General features: G+C 46.9%; 1 protein-coding gene across 18 annotated transcripts in view; it reads left to right on the top strand.

Moving 5' to 3' along the window:
- Window positions 1–27,417, top strand: part of HSPG2 (heparan sulfate proteoglycan 2) — a 230,749-nt gene that overhangs the window by 118,604 nt on the left and 84,728 nt on the right. For 10 of the 18 annotated variants that reach the window (XM_081017900.1, XM_081017915.1, XM_081017911.1 and 7 more), the window contains 14 exons: window positions 412–461; window positions 778–863; window positions 2,262–2,402; window positions 6,541–6,732; window positions 12,916–12,966; window positions 15,228–15,323; window positions 15,804–16,049; window positions 17,267–17,365; window positions 18,323–18,406; window positions 20,964–21,056; window positions 22,049–22,129; window positions 24,220–24,450; window positions 24,531–24,644; window positions 25,656–25,783. In XM_081017900.1, coding sequence (XP_080874026.1) covers window positions 412–461; window positions 778–863; window positions 2,262–2,402; window positions 6,541–6,732; window positions 12,916–12,966; window positions 15,228–15,323; window positions 15,804–16,049; window positions 17,267–17,365; window positions 18,323–18,406; window positions 20,964–21,056; window positions 22,049–22,129; window positions 24,220–24,450; window positions 24,531–24,644; window positions 25,656–25,783 — 1,692 coding nt within the window. The remainder of the gene's footprint in view (window positions 1–411; window positions 462–777; window positions 864–2,261; window positions 2,403–6,540; window positions 6,733–12,915; window positions 12,967–15,227; window positions 15,324–15,803; window positions 16,050–17,266; window positions 17,366–18,322; window positions 18,407–20,963; window positions 21,057–22,048; window positions 22,130–24,219; window positions 24,451–24,530; window positions 24,645–25,655; window positions 25,784–27,417) is intronic. The other 8 variants (XM_081017905.1, XM_081017904.1, XM_081017907.1 and 5 more) reach the window with 4 other exon arrangements.

Below are 27,417 nucleotides of genomic sequence, written 5' to 3'. Positions count from 1 at the left end.
AGAGTTGCGAGGAGAAAAAGATAAGGTGAAGAGAAAAGAAATCCTTACTGGAAAGATGTATTTATAACAATGGCATTGACGGTTTGTATTTCTTAAATTACTGTATGTTTTTGACAATATATGTTGTTTAATGTTCTTCCTATTCTCTTTTTCTTTGCTTTGCTTTTTTCTTTTCTTACTTTATAACAGAATATTGTGTCTCACTATGTGTAACTCTTAATGTGCAAATAAAAATTATTTTTAGAAAAAGGGGGGGGGGGGAGAACATACTCTCTTGCTCCTGGCAGCCAGAGAGGTGAATCGGGTTCTTCCGAGCCTGGAAGGTGGGGGGGACGATGGGGTGAAGCAGACCCTCAGATTTTGGCCCTGCTCCTTTCGTCTCCTTAACTTAGCCCTCTTCTCTTGGGCCAGGTGTGCGCCGGGCTACTTGGGCAACCCCAGCCGGGGGCAACCGTGCACAGGTGAGTCTGGCTTCTGGGGCAAAGGGAGCCGTCCGCCAACAGAGAAACCAGGTTTCCGCAGCCAAGTGGACGTCAATCATTTCTGGCATACCGTGAGAAGCCTCCCTGGAGGATTTGATTGTTGCGGCCTCCAGTGTTCTGGACTTCCGACTCCCAAGCCGGGAGGCTGAGAAGCGTTGTAGCTCAAAATATATGGGCTGGCGAAGGCGGAATCATAGCCTTGGGGCGGGTGGAAGGGGAAATAGTCTCACTCTTTCACCTGCCAAGTACCCACTGTCCTCAGCAGTTCCCTTCCACTTCTCCCCCCCCCCTCCAGCTACAGATCATGGCACCCGATGCCACTGCGATCCACACGGAAGCATCAGCAGCCATTGTGATGCCAGCGGGCAGTGCCAGTGTAAGGTAAGGCAAGAGGGGGGCAGTGCTGGGGGGAAGCACCCATCGGTGTACATTCCCTCCCCAGCTCAGAAACCCATTTCTTTCTTTTAAATTTTTTTTTTAAAAAAATTCAGGTTTTCATCATTAACGTCATTCAGACTTAAATTCAACAATATTTATACAATTGTGCGGTTCCCTGAACCCCCGGACTTCCCTCCTCCCCCTTCTGGTTTTCCACAGATACATTTAAAAAAAAAAAAAAATAACCACATCTAATTCATATATCCAACTTTGATTAAATCATTATTTATTCCTCTGCCTAATAAAACATTACAAGTGCTGCTAACGTCTTTAAATCTTTACATTGTTCCTTAATGTACTCTATAAAATATACACCATTCTTTTTAAAATTTACTGTCATCTTGGTGTCTGATCTTCTCAGTCATTTTCTCCATTCTGTCATAGTCCCTCATTTTCACTATCCACTCTTCCTTGGCTGCTGTTTCCTCTTCCTTCCATCTCTGGGCAAACAGTATTCTTGCAGCTGTCGTTGCATACATAAACAGTCTTTTTAAGTCCTTTGGTGTTTCTTCTCCTGTGATGCCTGTCAAAAAAGCTTCTGGTTGTTGTTGTTGTTTTACAAAAGTTATCTTAAACATTTTTTTCATTTCCCAGCATGCTCTGGCCTTTTTGCACATCCACCACACGTGCCTTCATTCTCTTTGCATTTCCAACATACGTTGGTGGCGTTTTTGTACATTTTCGCTAATCTTGTGGGAGTCAAATGCCATCGGTACATCCTTTTCATATAATTTTCTTTCAACGAACAGCATGCGGTGAACTTCAAATAAATCATGAGAAACTTTGTCAAAAATGTTGTTGGAATGGGAAACAAAAGATGAAGAGCAAAAAAGCAGTAATGAATCACTGGGCAAGAGGTGTAGGGTATAATATAGATTACAAGGGACGCGGGTGGCGCTGTGGGTTAAACCACAGAGCCTAGGACTAGCTGATCAGAAGGTTGGCGGTTCGAATCCCCGCGATGGGGTGAGCTCCCGTTGCTCGGTCCCAGCTCCTGCCAACCTAGCAGTTCAAAAGCATGTAAAAGTGCAAGTGGATAAATAGGTACCGCTCCAGCAGGAAGGTAAATGGCGTTTCCGTGCGCTGCTCTGGTTCGCCAGAAGCGGCTTGGTCATGCTGGCCACATGACCCAGAAGCTGTACGCAGACTCCCTCGGCCAGGACCCTCCTCCTTTTTGCACCTGGTTTGTGGGTTCTTTGATCCTTCCACACCAGCGGTTTGTGGATCCCACAAGCCTAAGTTTCCCAGCCGCTGTGAACCTTGGCTCAGTCAGCAGTGGGGTTCTGCCTGCCTACTGCCCTCTTTACTTTGTGCTCCAGCTTTTCTCCATTCCCTTTGCAGGCGCACACGGAGGGGCCTTCCTGCGGCAGCTGTCGGCCGCACCACTTCCACCTGAGCGCGGAGAACAAGGAAGGCTGTTTGCCCTGTTTCTGCATGGGCGTCACCCAGCAATGCACCAGTTCCTCCTACCACCGGGACCTGGTAAGAGCAACACAGCATCTTTTCTTTCCTGGACTTCCAGGAATTTCCTTTCTGCTGGTCTTGGGAAATGTACCAAGCTCACAGAGCCTAGGGCTTGCTGATCAGAAGGTTGGCGGTTCGAATCCCCGCGACGGGGTGAGCTCCCGTTGCTCGGTCCCTGCTCCTGCCAACCTAGCAGTTCAAAAGCACGTCCAAGTGCAAGTAGATAAATAGGTACCACTCCGGCGGGAAGGTAAACGGCGTTTCCGTGCGCTGCTGTGGTTCGCCAGAAGCGGCTTAGTCATGCTGGCCACATGACCCAGAAGCTGTATGCCGGCTCCCTCGGCCAATAAAGCGAGATGAGCGCCGCAGCCCCAGACTCGGTCATGACTGGACCTAATGGTCAGGGGCCCTTTACCTTTTATATTTCACACACACTGTTCCCGGTGCCACATAATACTCTTCCCACATTTGTAAGAAAACAATCTTTTACCAAGGCACACTTTGGAACTCCCTGCCTATTGACCTTCGCTCTTCTCTTTTCTAAGCTTGCTAAATGCGTTTTTGTGTAGGTGAAGCCTATCTGGATAAGCAGAATGTTGACAGGCGCTTTTTTAATGTATTTTTAAAAAATATTTTCTTGGTTTACAAAAGTATGTGCAATCTCTCTCTTTTTTTCCAAGTAACATTTTTTACAGATCAGTTTCATTTGTTGACAGGCTTTTTCATCTTGATTTTGGCTTACTGTTGATTTCTTTTAAAAAGTAAATGCTTTAATGATGGTTTTTTTATTATTTTATGTATGATTTTCAATTTTACGCATTTCACTAATTTTACAATCCTTTTAACATTTCCAAACTTGACTTCCTTCCCCCTCTTTCTGCAGTTCCTTAAATATATTTTTAATTTTTTCTACATATACGAACTTAATTTGCTCATTTATTCATCTACCGTATATACTCGAGTATAAGCTGACTTTTTCACCACATTTTTTATGCTGAAAAAGCCTTCTCGGCTTATACTCGAGTGAGGGTCCCACTTACCTGTTCTCCAGTGCAGTGCGGATGACTTGCAAGCGGCAGAGGCTGTTGTTGGCGGAGGAGGAGGAACGAGCAGCCTGAAAGCAGCCCTTTCTTTTCAAATTTTTAAATTAATTTTCCAACTTTATAACAAACAAATAGAAAGAAAACATCAAAAAACAAACAAACAAACATTTATCCTAGCTGTAATAATTCCACTTTTGTTAATAATAATAATAATAATAATAATAATAATAATTTATTATTTGTACCCCGCCCATCTGGCTGGGTTTCCCCAGCCACTCTGGGCGGCTTCCATAGACACAAAAAATACAGTAAAATATCACAGATTAAAAGCTTCCCTGAAGAGGGCTGCCTTAAGATGCCTTCTAAATGTCAGGTAGTTATTTATCGCTTTGAAATCTGATGGGAGGGCGTTCCACAGGGCGGGCGCCACTACCGAGAAGGCCCTCTGCCTGGTTCCCTGTAGCTTTGCTTCTCACAATGAGGGAACCGCCAGAAGGCCCTCGGCGCTGGACCTCAGCGTTAACATTGTTGGATGACTTCCTCAAGTCTCCCTAGCTGAGTTTCCATATAAATCATTGTGGCAGTTTTCCAAAACTATTTTCACATAAAATTTACTTGGTCGATTAACATTTTTCTTTTCATTTTTTTTTTTACCATAATATTCTACAACATCACTTATTTAAATCCTAGGCCAATCTGATACTGACAAGTAATTCTATTTAAGTTATCTTAACATATTTAGCTAAATAGTCTTTAAATTTCTTCCATTCCTCTTGGTATGCCTCCTCCTTCTGGTCGCGGACTCTTCCGGTCAGGTCGGCTAGCTCCCAAAAGTCCATCATCTTCATCGGCCATTCCTCCACTGTTGGTACTTCTTGTAATTTTCAATTTTTGGCCAACAAAATTCTAGCTGCAGTTGTGGCATACAAAAACAATCTAACATCTTTCTTGGGCAATTCCAAACCTGGTTTCTGGTTTCTTAATAAATGTATATTTCAACATTTTTTCCAATTCGTTATAAATCTTTTCCCAGAAGTCTTTCACCTTGGGACAAGCCCACCACATATGGTAAAAAGTACCTTCTTTTTCTTCACATTTCGAACATAGGTTATCACTCTTGTAGTAGATCTTTGTTAATTTTACTGGGGTTAAGTACCATCTACAGTGGTACCTCAGGTTACATACGCTTCAGGTTACATACGCTTCAGGTTACAGACTCTGCTAACCCAGAAATAGTGCTTTCGGTTAAGAACTTTGCTTCAGGATGAGAACAGAAATCGTGCTCCGGCAGTGCGGCAGCAGCGGGAGGCCCCATTAGCTAAAGTGGTGCTTCAGGTTAAGAACAGTTTCAGGTTTACGAACGGACCTCTGGAACGAATTAAGTACTTAACCAGAGGTACCACTGTATACATCATTTTCATAACATTTTCCTTTAACACCGTACATGCAGTGAAGTTGACCCCTTCCTCCTTTCGGGCTGCTCCTTCCTCCTCCTCCACCACCAACAGCGGCAAAGTTGCTCATGTGCAAGCAGCCCCACAGTTGCGCGTGTGCAAATGCTTAAAGAAGCCCCGGCATTCCGACGCATGCGCGGCAGTGCTCCTTTAAAAAACAAAACCAAACCAGACAAAGCGGTGGCGACGGTTGTCGTGGCAACTGTTGTTATGGTTCTAGAAGGCGCTCACAAAGGGAAGCTGCCTCTCCTCATGTCCTACTCCACCAGCCCGAGGTGCGCGGGGCTGCCCCGGATGGTGCTGCGCTGGCTGCAGAGCCTCGACCTTAGCTTCTCGCCTATGCATTTCCCTAGGTGAGGCCCCCCCCCCCGCTTCCCACACCTTGGCCATCTTGCGAGTTCTTGCGAGTTTGTTTCCTTTTTCTTAAAGCCGCTAAGCCGTTAATAGCCGCTAAGCCGCTAATAGCCGTGCTTCGCAAGACGAAAATACCGCAAGACGGAGAGACTCGTGGAACGGATTAATTTCGTCTTGCGAGGCACCACTGTAATATAATATAATATAATATAATATAATATAATATAATATAATAACTATATTTCATAAAATTGAAAGACTTTGTAAACTGTTTTGACCACAAACTTGACATGAGCCAACAGTGTGACGCGGCAGCTAAAAAAGCCAATGCAATTCTGGGCTGCATCAATAGGAGTATAGCAAAACAGTTTACAAAGAGAACAAAAGTATGAAATCAGCCAAATCACACCTTTAAAACATTCAAATGCTAAAACCAATAAACTAAAAGCAGATTAAGACATACTTCCACATTCTACATGTCTGGGGAGGTTTGCCTAAAGAAAAATGCTTTATACAGCTGCCAGAAATGTTTTAAGCGAAGGCACCTTGCCTGATGTCAATAGGCAGGGAGTTCCAGAGTATAGATGCTGCCACACTTAAAGATTAGTTTCTTACCGATACAGAACGAGTCTTACGTGGCACCTGTAAGAGTCCCAGTTCAGCAGATCGAACCTGCAGTTGGTTGCGACCCTCTGCCATCCATCTGGTTATCTCCCGCTTGGACTACTGCAATGCGCTCTATGTGGGGCTACCTTTGAAGGAGATCTGGAAACTACAACTAATCCAGAATGCGGTGGCTAGACTGGTGACTGGGAGCGGCCGCCAAGACCACATAACACCGGTCTTGAAAGACCTACATTAGCTCCCAGTACGTTTCCGAGCACAATTCAAAGTGTTGGCACTGACCTTTAAAGCCCTAAACAGCCTTGGTCCAGTATACCTGAAGGAGCGTCTCCACCCCCATCGTTCTGCCCGGACACTGAGGTCCAGCGCCGAGGGCCTTCTGACAGTTCCCTCACTGAGAGAAGCCAAGTTACAGGGAACCAGGCAGAGGGCCTTCTCGGTAGTGGCGCCCTCCCTGTGGAACGCCCTCCAACCAGAGATCAAAGAGAACAGCAACTACCAGACTTTTAGAAGACACCTGAAGGCAGCCCTGTTTAGGGAAGCTTTTAATGTTTGATGTATTACAGTATTTTAATATTTTGTTGGAAGCCGCCCAGAGTAGCTGGGAAAGCCCAGCCAGATGGGCGGGGGTATAAATAAATTATTATTATTATTAGCGCCATCTCTGCTCTTTCCCCGCAGATCACCACGCCTTTCCTTCCCAGAAATTTCCAGGGATTCTCACTGGTCAACCGCCAACACACCACCCGGATCGAGACCGGCTTCACGGTGGAGATGTCCCCCGAGGGTCCGCAGCTCTCCTATGCCCGCTTTGGGCAGCTGGGGGAGGAAACCTACCACTGGCAGTTGCCGGAGACCTACCTGGGCGACAAGGTGAGAGCCCTGCTCTGTGGGATGCAGGGAGTAGCGCTAGCAACTCTTTAACCCATTCCTGTGGCCTCTGGTCATCCTCCCCGGACAGTCTCTTCGAATCGTGTTCCTCATGGTCCGTTGTGAACCAAGGCCATAGCTGTCAACTTTCAGATTTGAAATTAAGGGATCGGCAGCCTCGAAAATAAGGGATCAGCAGCCTCACCTGTCCCGGGGACAGTCTACAGGATATCTAACAATCCGGGATAGCAGCAGGAAATAAGGGAATTTCCCGCCAAAAAAGGGAAGGTTGACAGCTATGACCAAGGCAATGATTTGGGGGGCGGGGGGCGGGATGGGAATTCATAGGTTGTTTCCAGAGAGAGGTGAGAGCAGAACCTGGCTTTGAAGGTAAGTCCATGGGTACCAACTTAAAGAAGGAGACAAAAGAGAAAGGAAGGATGCTAGGAGGCCGATGAGGATTCAGACGGACCATTGGGTCCATCTAGCTCAGTATTGTCTACACTGACTGGCAGCAGTGGCTCTCCAGGACTTCAGGCAGAGGTCTCCCCAGCCTTACCTAAGATGCTGCCAGCGGGGGTTGAACCCGGAGCCTTCTGCGTGCAAGGCAAGTGTTCTGTCACGGCGCAACGGCCTGTTTTCAAGCAAGGAGGGTGCACAGATCAGAGTGCACATTGGGTGCCAGACTAGGACCTGGGCGACTAAGGTGCAAATCTTCCTGGGTGCTGCTTCACGGTTTCTCTCTCGTCCTCCCAGCCATCTCCCAGGAAAGAAGCCTCACTTTTCTGGCGCACGAAGCTCGCGGGAGTGACCTTGGGCCTTGGGACTCGGTCAGCCTAGCTTGCCTCGCAGGGCTCTTGTGAAGATTAAATGAGAACAGAGTAGCTCTTTGGAAGGCAGGTGGAACACAAATGTGGTGGTGGTGATTTTGGTGGGAAAGAAGGGAGGAATTCCACCCCCTCCCTATTATTATTATTATTATTGTTGTTGTTGTTGTTGTTACCTTTAAAGCCCTAAACGGCCTCGTCCTGTATACCTGAATGAGTGTCTCCACCCCATCATAGAATCATAGAGTTGGAAGAGACCACAAGGGCCATCGAGTCCAACCCCCTGCCAAGCAGGAAACACCATCAGAGCACTCCTGACATATGGTTGTCAAGCCTCTGCTTAAAGACCTCCAAAGAAGGAGACTCCACCACACTCCTTGGCAGCAAATTCCACTGTCGAACAGCTCTTACTGTCAGGAAGTTCTTCCTAATGTTTAGGTGGAATCTTCTTTCTTGTAGTTTGGATCCATTGCTCCGTGTCCGCTTCTCTGGAGCAGCAGAAAACAACCTTTCTCCCTCCGCTATGTGACATCCTTTTATATATTTGAAGATGGTTATCATATCACCCCTTAACCTCCTCTTCTCCAGGCTAAACATGCCCAGCTCCCTTAGCCGTTCCTCATAAGGCATCGTTTCCAGGCCTTTGACCATTTTGGTTGCCCTCCTCTGGACACGTTCCAGTTTGTCAGTGTCCTTCTTGAACTGTGGTGCCCAGAACTGGACACAGTACTCCAGGTGAGGTCTGACCAGAGCAGAATACAGTGGCACTATTACTTCCCTTGATCTAGATGCTATACTCCTATTGATGCAGCCCAGAATTGCATTGGCTTTTTTAGCTGCCGCGTCACACTGTTGGCTCATGTCAAGTTTGTGGTCAACCAAGACTCCTAGATCCTTTTCACATGTACTGCTCTCAAGCCAGGTGTCACCCATCTTGTATTTGTGCCTCTCATTTTTTTTTGCCCAAGTGCAATACTTTACATTTCTCCCTGTTAAAATTCATCTTGTTTGTTTTGGCCCAGTTCTCTAATCTGTCAAGGTTGTTTTGAAGTGTGATCCTGTCCTCTGGGTTGTTAGCCACCCCTCCCAGTTTGGTGTCATCTGCAAATTTGATCAGGATGCCCTTGAGTCCATCATCCAAGTCGTTGATAATGATGTTGAATAAGACCGGGCCCAAGATAGAACCCTGTGGCACCCCACTAGTCACTCTTCTCCAGGATGAAGAGGAACCATTGATGAGCACCCTTTGGGTTCGGTCAGTCAGCCAGTTACAAATCCACTGAGTGGTAGCATAGTCAAGACCGCATTTTATTTTTATTTTTTTATTATTTTTTTAAATAATATTTATTAAAGTTTCAAAAGAAGAAAAATCACATTAATAAGTTACAAATCCACTGAGTGGTAGCATAGTCAAGACCGCATTTTACCAGCTTCTTTACAAGAATATCATGGGGCACCTTGTCAAATGCCTTGCTGAAATCAAGGTAGGCTACATCCACTGCGTTCCCTTCATTTACCAGGCTTGTAATTCTGTCAAAAAACGAGATCAGGTTGGTCTGACATGACTTATTTTTCAGAAATCCATGCTGACTATTGGTGATCACAGCATTCCTTTCTAGGTGCTCACAGACTGTTTGCTTAATGATCTGCTCCAGAATCTTCCCTGGTATTGATGTCAGACTGACTGGGCGGTAATTATTTGGGTCCTCTCTTTTCCCCTTTTTGAAAATAGGGACAACATTTGCCCTCCTCCAGTCCGCCGGGACTTCGCCTGTTCTCCAGGAATTCTCAAAGATGACTGCCAGTGGTTCTGAGATCACATCTGCCAGTTCTTTTAATACTCTTGGATGCAGTTCATCTGGCCCTGGAGACTTGAATACATCTAAACTAGCCAAGTATTCTTGTACTATCTCCTTAGTTATTCTGGGCTGTGTTTCCTTTGCTGAATCATTTGCTCCAAATTCTTCAGGTCGGGCATTGTTTTCTTTATCGGAGAAGACTGAGGCAAAGAAGGCATTGAGGAGTTCAGCTCTTTCTTTGTCCCCTGTTTGCATTTCACCATCTTCTCCTCTGAGTGACCCCACTGTTTCTTTGTTCTTCCTTTTGCTACGGACATACCCATAAAAGCCTTTTTTGTTGCTTTTAACCTCTCTAGCAAGCCTGAGTTCATTCTGTGCTTTAGCTTTTCTGACTTTGTGTCTACACGTGCTGGCTATTTGTTTGAATTCCTCTTTGGTGGTTTCCCCCCTTTTCCATTTTTTGTACACATCCTTTTTTAATCTTAACTCAGTTAAAAGTTCTTTAGATAGCCACCCTGGCTTCTTTAGGCACCTTCCATGTTTCTGTCTCATTGGTATTGCCTGACGTTGTGCTTTTAGTATCTCCCTCTTAACAAACTCCCAGCCATCATGAACTCCCTTTCCTTTTAGTATTACTGTCCATGGGATCTCACCCAGCACTTCCCTAAGTTTTATGAAGTCAGCTTTCTTAAAGTCAAGAAATTGAGTCCTAGTATGCTTGGCTGCTCCTTTCCGCTGTATAGTAAACTTCAGAAGAGCATGATCACTCGCGCCTAATGATCCTTCCACTTCTACCCCACTAACCAGGTCATCAACATTGGTTAGGACCAGATCTAAAATGGCTGTTCCTCTTGTTGCTTCTCCCACTTTCTGGACAATGAAGTTGTCTGCAAGGCCAGTGAGGAATCTGTTTGACCTTATGCTCTTGGCTGAGTTTGACATCCAACAAATATCCGGGTAATTGAAGTCCCCCATTACTACTATCTCCCTTCCTTTTGCATGCTTGGCCATCTGTTCCAGGAAGGCATCATCTATGTCCTCCGTTTGGCTTGGGAATCTATAGTAAACTCCCACAATGAGGTCACTGTTATTCTTCTCTCCCTTAATTTTGACCCAAATGCTCTCACTTTGGCTTTGAGGTTCTAAATCTTGGATCTCTTCACAGGTATACACATCCCTGACATATAACGCCACTCCTCCTCCTTTCTTGTCTGGTCTGTTTCTCTGAAATAGATTGTATCCCCCCATTATTGCATTCCAATCATGGGACTTATCCCACCAGGTTTCAGTGATGCCTATTATGTCATATTTAGTTTGCTGTACCAAGAGCTCAAGCTCATCTTGTTTATTTCCCATGCTTTGCGCATTAGTGTACAGACATTGAAGTCCATTAATCATTCCCCCGTGTCTCTTATTTAAGGATTTTTTCCTCCCACCACTAGGTCTGCGTGCTGTTTGCTCCATTTGGTCTATGACATTTGGATGATCATCTTCATCAATTGATAGACTCCTACCTTCAGGAGCACTGTCTCCCTCCCCCACATTAGTCAGTTTAAAGCCCTCCTGATGAGGTTTCTGAGATTTTTGGCAAAAACATTTCTCCCAACCGTTGTGAGGTGCAGCCCATCGCTTGCCAGAAGTCCATCTTCAAGAAACTGCAGTCCGTGATCTAAGAATCCAAACCATTCCTGTTTACACCATTTGCGAAGCCAGCTGTTCACTTCCACTATTTTTCCCTCTCTCCCTGGGCCACATCGTTCAACTGGGAGGACAGATGAGATGACAATTTGTGCATTTAATTGCTTCAATTTCCTGCCCAGAGCCTCGTAGTCTCTTTTGATCTTCTGGAGGCTATTGCTTGCAGTGTCATTGGTTCCCACATGAACCAAGAGGAAGGGGTATTTGTCAGTGGGTTTTATGATTCCTTGCAGTCGTTCAGTTACATCTTGGATCTTAGCCCCGGGGAGACAGCACACTGCCCGAGACATCTTGTCAGGCCCACAGATCACTGCTTCTGTTCCCCTCAGTAGGGAATCCCCTATCACCACTACACGCCTCCTCTTAGGTTTGGTCGGGGTTCTTCCGTGAGCTGTCCGTTCCAAGGTCGCCTGCACATTCCCTGAGGACTGACTTTGCTGCTCGTCTTCATATACCTGACCGTTCAGCCCGGACACTGAGATCCAGCGCCGAGGGCCTTCTGGCGGTTCCCTCCCTGTGAGAATTTTGGTTAAAGGGAATCAGGCAGAGGGCCTTCTTGGTAGTGGCACCCGCCCTGTGGAACACCCTCCCTTCAGATGTGAAGGAAATAAGCAGCTATCCTATCTTTAACTGACATCTGAAGGCAGCCCTGTTTAGGAAAGTTTTTAATATTTAACGCTGTACCTGTTTTTAACAATTGATTGGGAGCCGCCCAGAGTGGCTGGGGAAACTCAGCCAGATGGGCGGGGTATAAATTATTATTATTATTATTATTATTATTACTATTATTATTTCCCTATTCCCAGGGTTTTTCTAGCAGAAAACCACACAGATAGACTCAGGGGTTCCCCTGTGGATGTCCTCTTACAGTCAGCATGTGAGGAGATTCAGGTGATTCAGCAGAAGGTGGCACGAGGCTGGGCGCCTCCAGAGCTCCCCACACCCGTGCCAACCTTCCCCCAAAGAAAGCTGTTCCACGGGGCTGGAAGTGGGTGGGGACTGTTATCAGGGCACTCCTAACGGACAGCAGGAAAGTGAGGCTTCCTTCTTGGGAGATGGTTGTTGTTGCTTATTGAATTTACATACCGCCTATACCCAGAGGTCTCAGGGTGGTTCACGTAAAAACATCACAGTATATAAAATAAAAATAAAAGCAGAGAAGGCCCGTTCTTGTGTTGCCACCCTCTGGACCTCTCAAGATGGCTGGGAGCCAGAGAGAGAAACCACGAAGCAACACCCAGGAAGGTAGGCGGTTAGGATTCTGGAGGCAGACCTCCTTTGTTGCTTTAGCCTCTGACAATCCTGCCTTCGAATAGGCATTGCAGGGGGTGGACTCGATGACCCTCAGGGGTCCCTTCCAACTCTAGAATTATATAATTGTGAATAATGGGGTGGGCATCCCTAGTTTTGACAGATCACAAGCCGCCGGCAAGGCTTGCCATTTGTCTATAAGCGCATCGCCTGCCCCCCAAACCCGTCTTGAATTAGCAACCGTCGCAACTTCCTATGGCAGGGAGTTCCACAGGCTTACGTGAGTTGCGCAAAGGCGTGCTTTATTTTGTGAGGGGGTGACACTTCGAACTCGGAGGGGGCAAGGTTCAATGAGAAAGTCCTGCTGGTTGAGGGAAAATATTTTATCCAGCCCCCCAATCTGCTCAGAGCTCCTGCTTTCCTGTGCCACTTCAGAGCTGGCTAGAATACTGGGGGGCAAGCTGGACAGGAGGGAGAGTCTTGCTCCCAGGAGGGGCACAATGATGGGACTGAATGTATTTGGGGGTCTGGCATGGGCTATGAACTCTCCACCTTTACCTTCTCTCTCTCTGTCTGTTTCTTTCTCTTTCTCTCATTTCTTTCCTGCCCAGACTGTCGGGCAGAAGGAAACCTACTTTGCCCGGATGCGCCGTGCCCACAAGGTACGCAGGCAGAGATGCCCGTAACGAAGCATGGGCTTGTCGGGTTCTGGGGCATGCTATTGTATTGTGTGCTTTTAAACCGGGGTACGGTGAGGCCTGGTTGTCGAAGGCAGGAGGCCCCAAGAGGATGACTCGCTAAGAAGAAAGGTGGTTTGCAGCGTTTGGGGCTTTTCAGTTTGGAGGAAAGGCGAGTCGAGAGGTGACGTGATAGAACTGTGTGAAGTTATTATGCATGGCATTGAGGAAGCTGAATGCTGGAAGATTTAGGACAGATAAAAGTAGCCCTTTCTTATGTTCTCTGCCTGGCATCTGTGCCAAAGTGGCTGCCATTCTTTGTTCAGAAGCCACAGAGCTTGCTCAGCCTTTTACAGAGTCAGATTTCCCTGGGCTACCTAGCTTTTAAAAACGTTTTTACAACCCACCCTATATTGAGATGGCCATTTCTTTTAAACCCTTTTTAATCTTGCATTTTAAATTGTTGTAACCTGCCCTGACGAACCTTAGGATGAAGGGCGGGTCATGAATCAAAATAATCGCGGCAATAACAACAGCTCAGTGCTGTCAACAGTGACTGGCAACAGCTCTCCGGTCTTTTTTTTTTCTTTTTTCAAATATTTTTATCAGTTTTTACACAAACAAATTTAAAATAGTGGAAAAAAGAAGAACTTTTAACATATCCACACATGAGATTCTCTGAAGCTCGTGACTCCCCCCCCCCCCATCTCCTACATGGGGTCCTTAAAATATTTTTTCTAAAACTACATATCATTACATTCTCCACAGTTTTCATTTCTCTAAATTGTCCGTGTCTTTAGTTTCTTTACAAGCTATTTTTTAAGTCCAACTGACATTTTTATTTGTTTGCAATTGACTCCTCAGTAAGTTATGAATTTTCCCCATTCTTCTTTAAAGTCTTTATCTTCTTGATTCCTGAGTCTCCTGGTCGGTTTTGACATTTCAGCATAGTCCAGCAGTTCGGCTTGCTATTCTTCCCTAGTCGGGACTGTTGCTTCCTTCCATCTTTGGGCTAGTAGCATCCTTGCAGCTGTTGTCACGTACATAAACAGTCTTTTCTGGTCTTTTGGAATGTCGGTACCTGTAATTCCTAAGAGAAAAGCTTCTGTTTTTTTTGACAAATGTTATTTTAAACATTTCCCTCCCCCAGTTCATTATACAGTGGTACCTCGGGTTACAAACACCTCAGGTTACAAACACTTTGGGTTACAGACTGCTATCCCAGAAGTAATACCTCAGGTTAAGAACTTTACCTCAGGATGAGAACAGAAATCGTGCGGCGGCTAAAGTGGTACCTCAGGTTAAGAACGGTTTCAGATTAAGAACGGACCTCCGGAACAAATTACCATATTTTTTGCTCCGTAAGACGTACCTGACCATAAGACACACCTAATTTTAGAGGGGGAATGCAAGAAAAAAATATTCTTTAAAAGGAGCACTGAGCAGAGCCTTTACGCATCCTAGGCTCTGCTCAGTGCTCCCTTTCACGAGCCGCGTGGAGCAAGTGTGCAGCGCTTGCAGGCTTTTCCCTGAGGAGGGAGAAGGAAGAGGGGCAGTGACTGGCTGCCCTTCTCCTTCCTTGGGCAAAAGCCCCCAAGAGCCGCACACACGCTCCGTACGGCTCTTTAAAGGGAGCGCAGCTCTTGGGGGCTTTCCCGGGAGGTGGGGGGAGGGACAGAGGGGCTAAGCCAGAAGCTAGAACAGCAAGAGGGAGCGCTGCGCAGCAATCCCTCTCGCTGTTCTGGCTTCTGGGATAGCTGCGCAGCCTGCATTCATTCCATAAGACGCACACACATCTCCCCTTACTTTTTAGGAGGGAAAAAGTGTGTCTTATAGAGCGAAAAATACGGTAAGTAACCAGAGGTAACACTGTATATCAATTCCCAAAATGACTTTGTTATCTTACATGACCACCACATATGAACTACAGCCCTTCTAATTTTGAGTGTCTCCTTGTGTGGCATGGCTGTCAGTGTATGCCCCAAATCTGTGGTGTGCTGCCTCCTAAGATAAACTGACCCCTACCCTTCGTGCAAATTGGGGGGAGTGCCATTTGTCCCCCTAATGTGTTCCTGTCTGCCTTTCCCTCCCTTCCCTGCATGGGCACCCCAAACAGGAGAGCCGCTGCATGGGGGGGCAACAGTTAATGTTCAAGGGAGTCGGGTGTGGGGAGGCTGTCAGCTTTGCATGGCCAGGTGAGAGGCCGGCCGGCTTTCAACATGCCCACCGCCCATGTCCCGCCCCAGCAGAACTCCACATCCCTCACAGAGGAGCAGCTGAGGAAGGACGTGGCAGCTGGCAGGATCCCCAGCTCTGGCGGCCGGGTCCGGCGAGCCACCCAGGTAACGAGTGCGAAAGGCAGCTCCACGGGGATCTGTCTAGCTGGGGATAGCAGTGTTCGTTCTGGGTTGGGCAGCCATTCCGAGCTCTGTCCTTTTCAAGGACACCCAACCGTTTTCAGGCCTACCAGCACGAATAGATAAATAGGTACCACTGCGGCGGGAAGGTAAACGGCATTTCCATGTGCTCTGGCGCTCATCACAGTGTCCCATTGGGCCAGAAATGCTGGCCACATGACCCAGAAAAGCTGTCTGTGGACAAACGCAGGCTCCCTTGGCCTGAAAGTGGAGATGAGTGCCGCACCCCATAGTCGAATTTGACTAGACTTAACCGTCCAGGAGTCCTTTACCTCTCTGTACTGGGCCTGCAGATCCTCTTTTGCTCTGCCTGTCTGCCCCTCTCTCTCTCTCTCTCTCTCTCTCTCTCTCTCTCTCTCCCCTCCTCTTTCTTCCTTCCCTGACTCCCTCGCCTCCATCCTTCAGGTGCAGGAAGCCCAGTTGAGACGCGATGCTGAAATCTGGGAGATGCTGTCCCGCTGGCAGGCCTCCTCCCGCAGGGCACCCCCTCCTCCCAAGGAGAGGGAGGAGGGCGCCCCCAAACCCCCTCCAGCCAGACTGCGGACCCCCTCAGCTGCCCAGGCAGCCCACCTTGGCCCTCCTCGCTCCTTTGCCTCCTTGGCCAGGGCTCCTCTGCTCCCCGCTTCTCTTGCTGCTGCTCCCGGCTCCCAGGTACATCCCTGCCCTTCTTTGGCCTCATAGGGGAGCCCTGGGTCTCCCTGGTTGGCCCTGTCCTGGGGCACATCTGCTTGCTGCCAGCGCACTGGCTGAAATCATACTCATCTGGGCCATATTGGCTTTGGAGGCCAAACCACAGGGTGGGGGAGAGGGGCTCAGAGCATATGTCTTATTCCCTTTTCCAGGGATTCTGTCCTTCCTTCCCTCTGCCCTTCCTTCCATCCTTTTGTCTTCCCCAACCTTCCTTTTCTTTCCTTTTAAAAAAATAATTATGTATTCATTCATGCATTCATTTGACAAAGTAATAATCAGAAATAAATAAGAATAAAAATGTACACCCCACCCCTGAGACCGTTCCATTGTAACTAGCCAACCTCCCAAAATTTCAACACCTCTTGCGATGGTTTGACCCCTTTCTGTTTTGACAGTACAAATTCTACAAACACCCTCCATATCTCCTCAAAGTCATTTCTCCTTCCTATTCCCCGTCTTACCTTAATGGCACATGTCAATTTATCATTAATAGCACTTTCCCACACCTCTTTATACCGTTCTTCCATTTTATATTCTGCTTGCCCCTTCCACTTCCTAGCTATAATAATTCGTGCACCTGTCAATAAATTTGTGAGCAAGCCCTTCCTATCCTGCGAACCTTCCACTCCATCGTAAATTGGTAATAATGCTGCCTCTGGACTTTCGGCCAGGTTTAACATAGTGATTTCTGTTATCTCCTTAAACACCCTTTGCCAAAAAAATATTTACATCCCCACCATATGTGAATATAATTCCTGGATTCCTGGCATCCCCTCCAACGTAACACCGAATATTCCTTGTTTATTTAATTTAATCTGACTGGTGTTAGATACCACCTCCAAACTAATTTATAATATTCTTATGGACAACATTTTGAACGTATGTTTCTCCCATATTTACTCCCAGCTTTGACTATCTGCCCTGTGTGGGAAAAGGAGACAATCTTCCTTTTCTTCCTGCTTCCATCTTTCCTTCTGTTCTTCCCTCCTTCCTTTTCTCTCTCCTTCCCTCCACCCTGCCATCTTCCCCTTCAACTTTCTGTCTTTCTGTCTGCCTTTCCCTCCTCCTCCCCTCCTTCCTGCCCTCCTTTCTCCTATCCTTCCATCCTCCCTTTGCTCCCCACTACCTTCCTGTCTTCTCTCTACCTCTCTCACTGAACATCTTCTCTTGGCCTCAAGCCCCAGGGACAAGGAATCCCCGGCGGAAGGTCTTCAGATTCCTCCAGCAACCTGCTCTCTTCCTCCCAGTACCGCCTCAGGGTGTCTGAGGCTAAAAAGGTACCCACAAGCAGGGCAGAGTGGGCAGCGAATGGAGCTTTGGCATCGAGAGGTGTGTGAGAAGAGGAGAGCTCTGCCACACAGCAAACACACAGCTGTCCAGAACAGAGGCAGAAAAAGGCGCCCCCCCCAAAAAAAATCTAGAAGGCATTTTTGAAAAAAGCAAAATCTGTGTGGAATTTGGGGGGCCATTGGTACCAAAGCTAGCTCCTCTTTTCTCCCTCTTGCCTTGGACTTCACCCTGCTTTTGGCATTGCTCATCTGGAAGATGCAAACCAAGCATTGGCAGGGGTTGGACTGGATGATTGGGGAACATTCCAGATCTATGATTCTGGGCTCATGTTTGGCAGCACAGAAAGCACAGCGTAGAAAGGTGGCAGCGCAGAAAGGTGGCAGCGCAGAAAGCACAGCGGTTGCTAGATCAGGTTACAAGTTGTGGAAATGAAGTGGGTGACCAGGGAGGAAGTGGGTGGAGCCCTTAATTGGGAGCACCGCCGTTCCTAGGAAATGGATTCTTTGTTCTCTCTCTGTGATCATTAAAATTTCTAACTGGTAAGAGACTCCTTTCGTTTTGTTCTGCTTATCTGCTGCCAAAGCGGGGGAGGAAGCTAAGTTCCAGAAGCCTGACACTGGGTTTGCAATTCACAACTCGGGGCTGATGGGAGTTGTGGTCCAAAGCAGCCAGAGAGAACGAGGCAGATGGAGAATGTGGTTGCGACAGCGCTTTGGGAGAGTGGGTGGCTGAGTGATAGAGTCAGTGGGTGGTTGTGGAACCCCACCCACCCCATGGGCTTGGAGTTTGGGGCACGTTCTGGGCAGTGGGTGGTTCTCTCTCTCTCTCTGAGCTGTGGTGTCTGCCTGGCTGTGGCACATGTTGTGGAGCTGTGCACTTTGAGATTTGTCTCGTCCGTCAGCTGGTCCCCTCACTTTCCTCTGAATCTTCCTCTTCTGTCTCAGTACTGGTTAATCTACAAGGGCTTCTCTCTCCTTCCTGAACTCGCTTTCTACTGGAAGCTGCCAGACCCCTTCCTGGGGGACAAGGTAATCTTAACTGCATGGACTGCGGGGGGGGGGGGAGTGAGGGGCAGGGATGAGAGCCATTTCGGGGGCTCTGTGCGTGTGCCTGTTTGCATGACGGTGGCATCAAAACAAAAGAAAGTCCTACGCACAGCGCATAGGCACATGGCCACTGTCTTTGCTGGCTTTGGAAGAGGATGAGACAAAATCAAGGAGGGAAGGGGCTTCTGGCCACAAGGGCTCTGCCCCCACAGCCAGAGGCAGCAATGGTTTGGAATATCAACTGCTGGAAACCACAGGAAGGGGAGCGCTGCTCTTGAGCCCCAGTCTGGCTTGCTGGTTTTCCATGGGGACATCAGTTTGGCCCCTGTGCGAACAGGGTGCCATTGGCTTCATCCAGCAGGCTGTTCCTCATGTTCTTCTGAAAGAGGACAGAGAGCACGGTGTCGATAGATAGATAGATAGATAGATAGATAGATAGATAATTTATTATGGTCGGAGACCAGCTTATAAAACGCACTTGGGGGTACAATCCCAGAAGGAAAACAAACTTTTTAGCCACCTAAATGTGATAAGCATACACTTAAAACTTTAAGCAATGTCGATAATGCCAAGGTTGCAGGTTCGATCTCTGTATGGGGCGGTTTCATATTCCTGCATTGCAGGGGGCTGGGCTAGACCACTGGTTCCCAACCTTATTTTGGTCATGCCCCACCTAAGCATCTCTAAAATCCTGAACCCACCCCCATGACATATAATTCTTATTATTCAAAAAGTGAAGTCCTATTCACGTGGAGGAAGCCTAAAAGGCCATGAACTGTTAATAATTCATTCTCAAATTGCCCCCCTTAAAAATCAAATTGTCCCCCAGTGGGGCGTGTGCCCCACGTTGGGAACCACGGGGCTAGACGATCCTCAAGGTCCCTTCCAGCTCCACGATTCTATGAAATGGATGGTGACACTGCAGTTTTGTGCCCCCTGTGCCAACTTTAAAGAGAAGGTCATAAAGCAAGATATGTTAATATTTAAATCTTAGAATAGCTTTGGAAGTGGATATAGGCTGTATGTAGAAGATAGTGTATTTTAAAATAGTATTACTTGTAAGGATAAAATGTGGAGATTTTTATGGTAAAAGTAAGTGTGATTAAAAAAATGGTTAAAAATTATGATATATGTAAACTGCTAAGATGAGGTAAAATGAAAATCAGATGCGGGGACCTGGGGAAGCTCACCTAACAATGTTTAGAAAAAACAAGAATAAGACAAGAATTTGTTTGTATTGTTTGTTTTTCTGTTTGTGTTGTTTAGTTGTGTTATAAAATGAATAAAAAATTTGGGGGGAAATAAAAAGAAAGGGAAGGTCGTGCCTTGGGGGATCACAAAGAGAACGCTCTGTGTGGGGGTTTTTTTGGGGGGGAGTGAAGCTTTTCATCTCTCGCATAGACACACTTGCAGAAGCAGCAATGCCTCTGAATAAACTAGCTGTGGGGAATCACAAGTAAGGAGAAGGCTGCTGTTTTTATCAGGCCCTGTTTGCAGGCTTGCCATAATTGGTCTCTGGTTGACCACTGGGAAAACAAGGTGCTGGACTAGGGGGCCTGATCCAGCAGCTTCATTGCTCCTCTGAAGTCCTTGCACATGCACAGAACCCTCTTCGTTTTCTGCGCCAAGAAGCTGCAAATCTTTGGAGCAGGGTTGCAGGTTACTTCCAGCCTTGGGAGCCCAACCCGGCCCTCTAAGCTTCTCTTTCCAGCCCTTGAGACTCTCTGTGCCCCCCCCCCCGAGTGCTTTTGCCTGGCCAGGATGTGCCCTTGAATTGTGACACCTCTCGCTTGCCAAGATGGAGAGAGGTCACACATCGATATGTGTATTTACTTGATTTCTGCATAGTTGGAATGTAGCCTGCGGCACCAGTCGGTTGCATTGATGGCCCCACCCACTTATGACTTTAGCCCCTCCCACTTTAGCCCCTCCCACCACCAAAGGGCAGAAGAAGGTGCTCTACTGCTTGTGGCAGACACCCTCCTGATGACGTCTGTGTTTTAGAATAACTTAAAATGTGGGGGTGGAGTGGGCGAGTGAACGGCATCATAAAGGGGGTCACGTTGCTTTTGGGGGTGCCATGCTAGCCCCAGAAGCCGTTCGCCACCATGCACAGGGTGCAATTTCTTTTAAAGACTCCCTAAAGTCTTTTTTTTTTTAATTATGATTTGACTCTATGAAATGTGATGATATTGTATCTAGTTTTGTATAAACTGGGTCTGGTTAGAGAAGTCTTACTCGTTTGCGTTTCAGTTCAGTCATCTTCCTATTTACTTGATTTAAATTTAATTAAAAATTCCCCAGTCTGTCCTACCTTGCAAGGTTGTTGTGGGGATGAAATAGGCAGCAGGGGGAAGAGGAGAACCATGCACTCAACCATTTTGGGGGAAATGCAACAGTGGAGGGAAATTCACTTTGTATGAAGTTGAAAATTTCAAAACATGGGCCTTACGATGGGTGCATGACACTTATGCGGGGGTGAGGCCCATGAGCTGCGCCAAGATGGAATGACCTGACCCCTCTCGCCCCACATTTGCAGGTTGGATCCTACGGGGGACGCCTTCGCTACACCCTTTCCTACAATGCCGGAGGACGAGGCACCCCACTGCCGGACGCTGATGTGCAGATCACTGTAAGGAAGAGTCCCTGCTTGCTCAGGAGAGGGCTGGGTTTGTCCAGGTTTAGCTAGATAGGTGGGGGGGGGACATCCCCTGGAATTTGCTGGGCATCGGGACCTCTATAGCAGCAGAGGCCCTCATTTCTGGGATTGGAGGAAGCTCTGGGCCCCACATATACCACTCGCATAAATGCTTATTTATGCCTCTGATTTGGAGGCAACTAGATAAAGGTTTTTTGGGGGGGGGTATTTAGTGTCCACTAGCAGAAATATCATGTGAGTAAGAAAAGCGACGCGGGTGGCGCTGTGATCTAAACCACTGAGCCTCTTGGGGTAGCCAGTCGGAAGATCAGCAGTTCGAATCCCCACGGCGGAGTGAGCTCCCATTGCTCTGTCCCAGCTCCTGCCAACCTAGCAGTTCAAAAGCACACCAGTGCAAGTAGATAAATAGGTACCACTGCGGCGGGAAGGTAAACGGTGTTTCCGTGCGCTCTGGTTTCCATCATGGTGTCCAGTTGCCCCAGGAACAGTTTAGTCCTGCTGGCCACATGACCCGAAAAGCTGCCTGTGGCCAAACGCTGGCTCCGTCGGCCTGAAAGTGAGATGAGCACCACAACCCCATAGTCGCCTTTGGCTGGACTTAACCATCCAGGGGTCCTTTACCTTTACCTTCTGAATAAGGTTACTAGCCATTGCGGCTACTAGCCATTGTGGCTACTAGCCACAAGGGCCATGCTCTGATTTCATGGGAGGAGGCAGCGATGCTTCTGAATCCCAGTTGCTGGAAACCACAGGAGGGAAGGGTTGCTCCCATGCTTGAATCCTCCTCGAGGGCTTCCCTTAGGGGCTGTTAGAATTCCTGCTCCATGACTGCAGTCATGGGATTGTTGTCTTTCACATGACGAGCTCTGGACAGGGGCATCACAGTGAACAGGATACTGGACTGATCCAACCAGCTCTTCTTATGTTCTTACATTCTCTTTTGGTGTCTCTCCCCCCGCCCCCAGGGTAACGACATCACCTTGGTGGCCTACCTGTCGGAGCTGCGGCCTCGGGAACGCAAGAGCTTTGAGATCATCTTCCAGGAGGTGAGGCCTCCCTGCGCCTTTTGCACCTGAGCGCAATGTGTCTCTTGGTGGCAATGAAGCCGCCCCACATACCTGGGAAGGGGAGAGAGGTGGGGATGCAAGCAGCACTGACGCTGCTTTGGTAGAGAACATTGGCCACTCTGGCTTAAATAAAGCAACTGGAGGAGGAGGAGCAATGGATCTAAGCTTACGGACCCTGCAGTTTGTTTCTGTTGTCCATTGCCACTTGTCCTGTCCCTCTGCTGTGCCCGCAAAATGAGCATATCTGGCTCTGCAAGAACAGCTTCTTCATGGTCAGAGGCTGCAATACTTCTGAATACTAGTTGCAGGAAACCTCAGGAGGGGAGAGTTGCAGTGAAGCCACTTCCATTACTGCCCCTTCACCGCTTTCTTTTCTTTTTACAGTTCTTTTTACACACCCTCCTTTGGCAATCCTCACAGAACTCTAGCCCAATGGTTGCCATTAATCTGATTTGAACTGATTTTATAATGAAATGATCTTAGAATGTTCTATAATTTTACTGTTGTTAGCTGCTCTGAGCCCGGCTTCAGCTAGGGAGGGCAGGGTATAAATATATTATTATTATTATTATTATTATTATTATTATTATTATTACAAAGTAATAATCATAAATAAATAAGAATAAAAATGTGCACCCCACCACCAAGACCATTCCATTATAACTATCCAACCTCCCAAAATTTCCACACCACTTGCGATGATTTGACCCCTTCCTGTTTTAACAGTACAAATTCCACAAACATCTCTTCCGTATCTCATCGAAATCATTTCTCCTGCGTATTCCCCGTCTTACCTTAATGGCACATGCTAATTTATCATTCATAGCTATATCCCACACACCTCTTTATACTGTTCTTCCATTTTTATATTCTGCTTGCCCCTTCCACTTCCTAGCTATCATAATTCATGCAGCTGTCAATAAATTTGTGAGCAAGTCTGCTTTGTGAGCATAGCCTGCGAACCTTCCACCCCATCGTAAATGGATAATAATGCTACCTCTGGACTTTTGGTCAGCTTTAACCGCTTCTCTGCTTTCTGCTGGTACCTGTGGAAATGTTAAGGATAATAGGAAAGGATATATTGAATAAGTATTATTCTTCCTTTACTCATGCTAGTAAGTGATGTAGCAGAGCAGGTTCCCCTCAATATAGCTGGAAGCTAGTTTGCAGATTCATATGAATCTCTTAGTTAAGTCTATTCCTGGTGTCCCCTTTTGATCCCTCTTGAAAGAATAAAGACACGAGAGTCTTTCTTAGTAAAGTAACAAGTTTACTCACATTTCAGTTCACGATTTGATCCCTGAAAGGCAGGCTTCACTTGGTAGTTACATAAAGAAACTGTGAGTTTGTCTTATATGGAGACTGAACTCCTGTGCTGCTGGCTGAGAGCCGGCAAACAGCAAAATTTACATTAATATAACAAAATGGCTGCAGGAGAGCAGCATGCCAGCGAAAGAACAGCAAGACAATAGAAAGACAAAACGACTGAGAAAATGACTGCGTGAATCAGCACTTTTATGGAGTCAGAGCCACGTCCATCTCCACCCCCATCATTCTGCCTGGACACGGAAGTCCAGCACCGAGGGCCTTCTGGCGGTTCCCTCACTATGAGAAGCAAAGTTACAGGGACCCAGGCAGAGGGCCTTCTCAGTAGTGACGCCCACCCTGTGGAACACCCTCCCATCAGATGTCAAGATAATAAACAACTATCTGACTTTCAGAAGACATCTGAAGGCAGCCCAGTTTAGGGAAGCTTTTAATATTTGATGAATAATTGTGTTTTCATATTTTGCTGGAAGCTGCCCAGAGTGGCTGGGGAAACCCAGCCAGATGGGCGGGGTATAAATAATAAATTATTATTATTATTATTATTATTATTATTATTATTATCATCATCATCATCAACTCCTAGGTCCCATGCAGGGGGAGGAAGCTCCAGACCAGTTGGGTTACATTGACTGGATACCCCCCCTGCTTGTGCCCAATCTAGGGAAATAAGGAATGTTGCATTTGACTGCGCCAATGGATTCCATCCCGCGGTATCAACCTTCCCCCCTTTTTCTCCCCAGCAATACTGGAAGCGCCCAGATGGCCAGCCAGCCACCCGGGAGCACCTCATGATGGTCCTGGCTGACCTGGACGAGATTCTCATCCGCGCCACTCACTCCACCGAGATGCTGTCGGCTGGCATCACCGGTGTCAGCATGGAGACCGCGGTGCCCACCTACACCAGCCTGCCCCGGGCTCTGGAGGTGGAGGAATGCCGCTGCCCACCAGGCTACCAGGGTCTTTCCTGCCAGGTGAGCCTCTTCGCTGGGCCAGGCTGGGCACGTGGGCTCATGGGGCACTGTTTGCTGATGCCACCCTGTCCCTCTTGCAGGATTGTGCAGCTGGCTACACCCGGACAGGCGGAGGGCTCTACCTGGGGCACTGTGCGCTGTGCGAATGCAACGGGCATTCAGATTCCTGCCACCCTGAGACCGGCGCCTGTTCGGTGAGCAACCTCCATAGGCACATAAACTCGTGTGTAAAAGTGTATTGGGAAATGATCCATAATGAATTGGAGGGAAACGTTTAAAAGTGCTTTTCAAAAAACAACAAGAGAATCCTTTCTCTTGGGGGTAATTCAGACTGAAATTCCCAGGTGTCAAAAAAGGTTATTTATGTATGCCACTACTGCGGCCAAATGGGATGTGGGAAGCAAAGTTCTTAACCCGAGGTACTATTTCTGGGCTAGCGGAGTCTGTAACTTGAAGTGTCTGTAACATGAAGCGTCTGTAACCTGAGGTACCACTATACTAATACCAATTATTCAAGTACCAAATCATTCAAGTACCAAATCATTCATATAATTTAGGTGGCTAGAATTGATGGCTTGATGACTTACTTTATTTCTGCGTTCCAAAATCTTATGGATTTCAATCACATTCCGGTCAAAATAATAATCCCTTATACAACTACTGCAATATTAATAACTTCTTTTTAACTTTTATTAAACAAACATTACATACAAAAAAACCACAAACTAATCTTACAATCGATATTTCTAAAGATAGTTATTGCAGTATACATAATCAAATTGTCAAACATCTAGAATAAGTGTGTATTATATAAAAGAAATGAAAAGAGAGAGAGAAAAGAAAAAAAGAAAAATGCACAACGATAAAACAAAAAAATTAACAAAACTAAAACTGCCTATCAAACAAAAAGCAGTATTTAGTTGATTCAAACCAGTATCAGGGTGTTCTGCTCACAAAGTCCCTCGTACTGGGTTGAATCCCATTTTTAATTTGTTGGTTTGTTGATCTTCTGTCCACTCTTTGCGGTTTCAATTCAGCCATTTCTATCTTTGATCTGTATTTAATTATTTGTCTCCATCTTGGGATACCTCTGTCTGCAAAATCAGTCTAAACACAGCCAAGTGTTATTGTTGGAACCATGTTTCTTCAAGTAATTTTAATAACTTTTACTCGTGTTGACACATTAAATGATTTGCCCTTCCCAGAGCTGCCTTCATCATGCTGCTGGGGAGTTCTGTGAGAAGTGTGCACCCGGATTCTATGGAGACGCTACTGCTGGCACCCCAGAGGACTGCCAGCCCTGCGCCTGTCCGCTGACGGATCCGGAAAACCAGTACGATTTTGGCTCATTGAGAGAGAGAGAGACTGAGTAGATGGGTGTTAGATTGCGTTTCAGGATGGGCTGGCAGTGGATGTGGATTTGTGGGCAGGGGGAGCGAATCTGCTTTAGCTAGCCACTCCGGGTGGATAAAGCTGTCAAGGGTTACAAAAGAGTATTGGGAAGGGGTCCGTAATGAATTGAAAAAAAAGTTTAAAAGTACTTTCCCCAAAAAACCCAGAGTCCTTTCTGTTGGAGATAATTCAGACTGACATTCCCAGGTGTCAAAAAAGGTTATTTATGTATGCCACTACTGTGGCCTGGGTTTTGTTAGCCCAAAAATGGAAAAAGAGCGAGGTCCCAGCCAAAGAAGAATGGCAACTTAAGGTGACGGAATATGCGCAGCTTGCAGACCTGAAATATAGTATAAGAGAACAAGAAGAACATACGTTTAGAGGTGATTGGGAAACGTTTATTGAATATATGGGAAATCATTGTGTACAGCTGAAAACGCTGGCAGCATTAAGAGAAATTCAACAGTGTAAATAAGCTGTGATGGATGCAATAATGGCATTCAGAATGGTGCAGTTTCTGTAAAATATGCAGGGATTTATGATATGTAAAATGAACCGTGGAAAGAGAAAAAAAGGAAGTCACGGATATTTCAAGGATGTAAAAATGAGTACTTTGAATTGTAAAACAGAAAATTGAAAAAAATATATATATACCCCAAAAAGCTATCAAGGGTTAGTAGCCACAATGACTATGCTCTGTTTTTTGGGCTTCCTATTGAGGCAGCTGGTTGGCCCCCGTGAGAGCAGGATGCTGGACTAAGATGGGTCTGATTCAACAGGGCTTTTCTTATTTTCTCTTCCCATGGGGGCACCTAGATAGATGGTCTCTCCCTATCCAGGGGCAGTCTACCTTCAAATTCTAGTCCCTGGAAATCTCAAATGGGGAGAGCATTACTGCTTGGGTCCTGCTTGAGGGTGTTATAAGAAAACCTGCTCCCTTTCCCTTACAAGCTATTCCAGAGCCCTTAAGTGGGTTCCCTATCAGTAGGAGAAAATAACAGAGGCCCACGAGAGAATGTTGAGAAGCTAAGCAGTTAGTAAGCCTGATCTTTATTCAACTGTTGCAACAGGCTCCCCACTCACCACATGCAGGAGGGAGGAGGGACCCAGGGTGCTTATATAGACTGTCAGGGAACTGCCATCGGCTCAGGGGGGAGAGGGGAGAAGCCGGATGGATTACAGAGAGCCCCCAAAGATCGTGGGAAGCAGCTCCTCCTCAGCGGAGGAGAGTAACCACACCTCCAGTGGAGAGGAGCTTCAGGGCTCGGAGGAGGCGAGGCAGTGCCAGGACACCTTGCCTGGGCAAAGCAGGGAGGAGAGAGGTCCTCCATTACCCACGCCCTCCTTGCCTAGTAAGCTTTCGTGCTGAGAGGGGAGGCGCAGACTGGGCATCAAGAAACTACTCTGCTGGGGAAGGTTTAAGGTTTAAGGACCGCCCACTCACGGATTCGGCCAGTGAATGATCCAGCCACGGGAGAGTGGCACTCTGGACAGATAAAGTTTATTTTGGCATCAAAAGCAAGGCTTCACAGCCGAGCAGAGAGGCATTTGCTTGCTTGCTCTCGAGCAACCCCT

This window comes from Podarcis pityusensis, assembly GCF_964106645.2.
Source record: "Podarcis pityusensis genome assembly, chromosome: 8".
Classification (NCBI taxonomy): domain Eukaryota; kingdom Metazoa; phylum Chordata; class Lepidosauria; order Squamata; family Lacertidae; genus Podarcis; species Podarcis pityusensis.
This window is presented reverse-complemented; position numbering and strand designations above follow the sequence as displayed.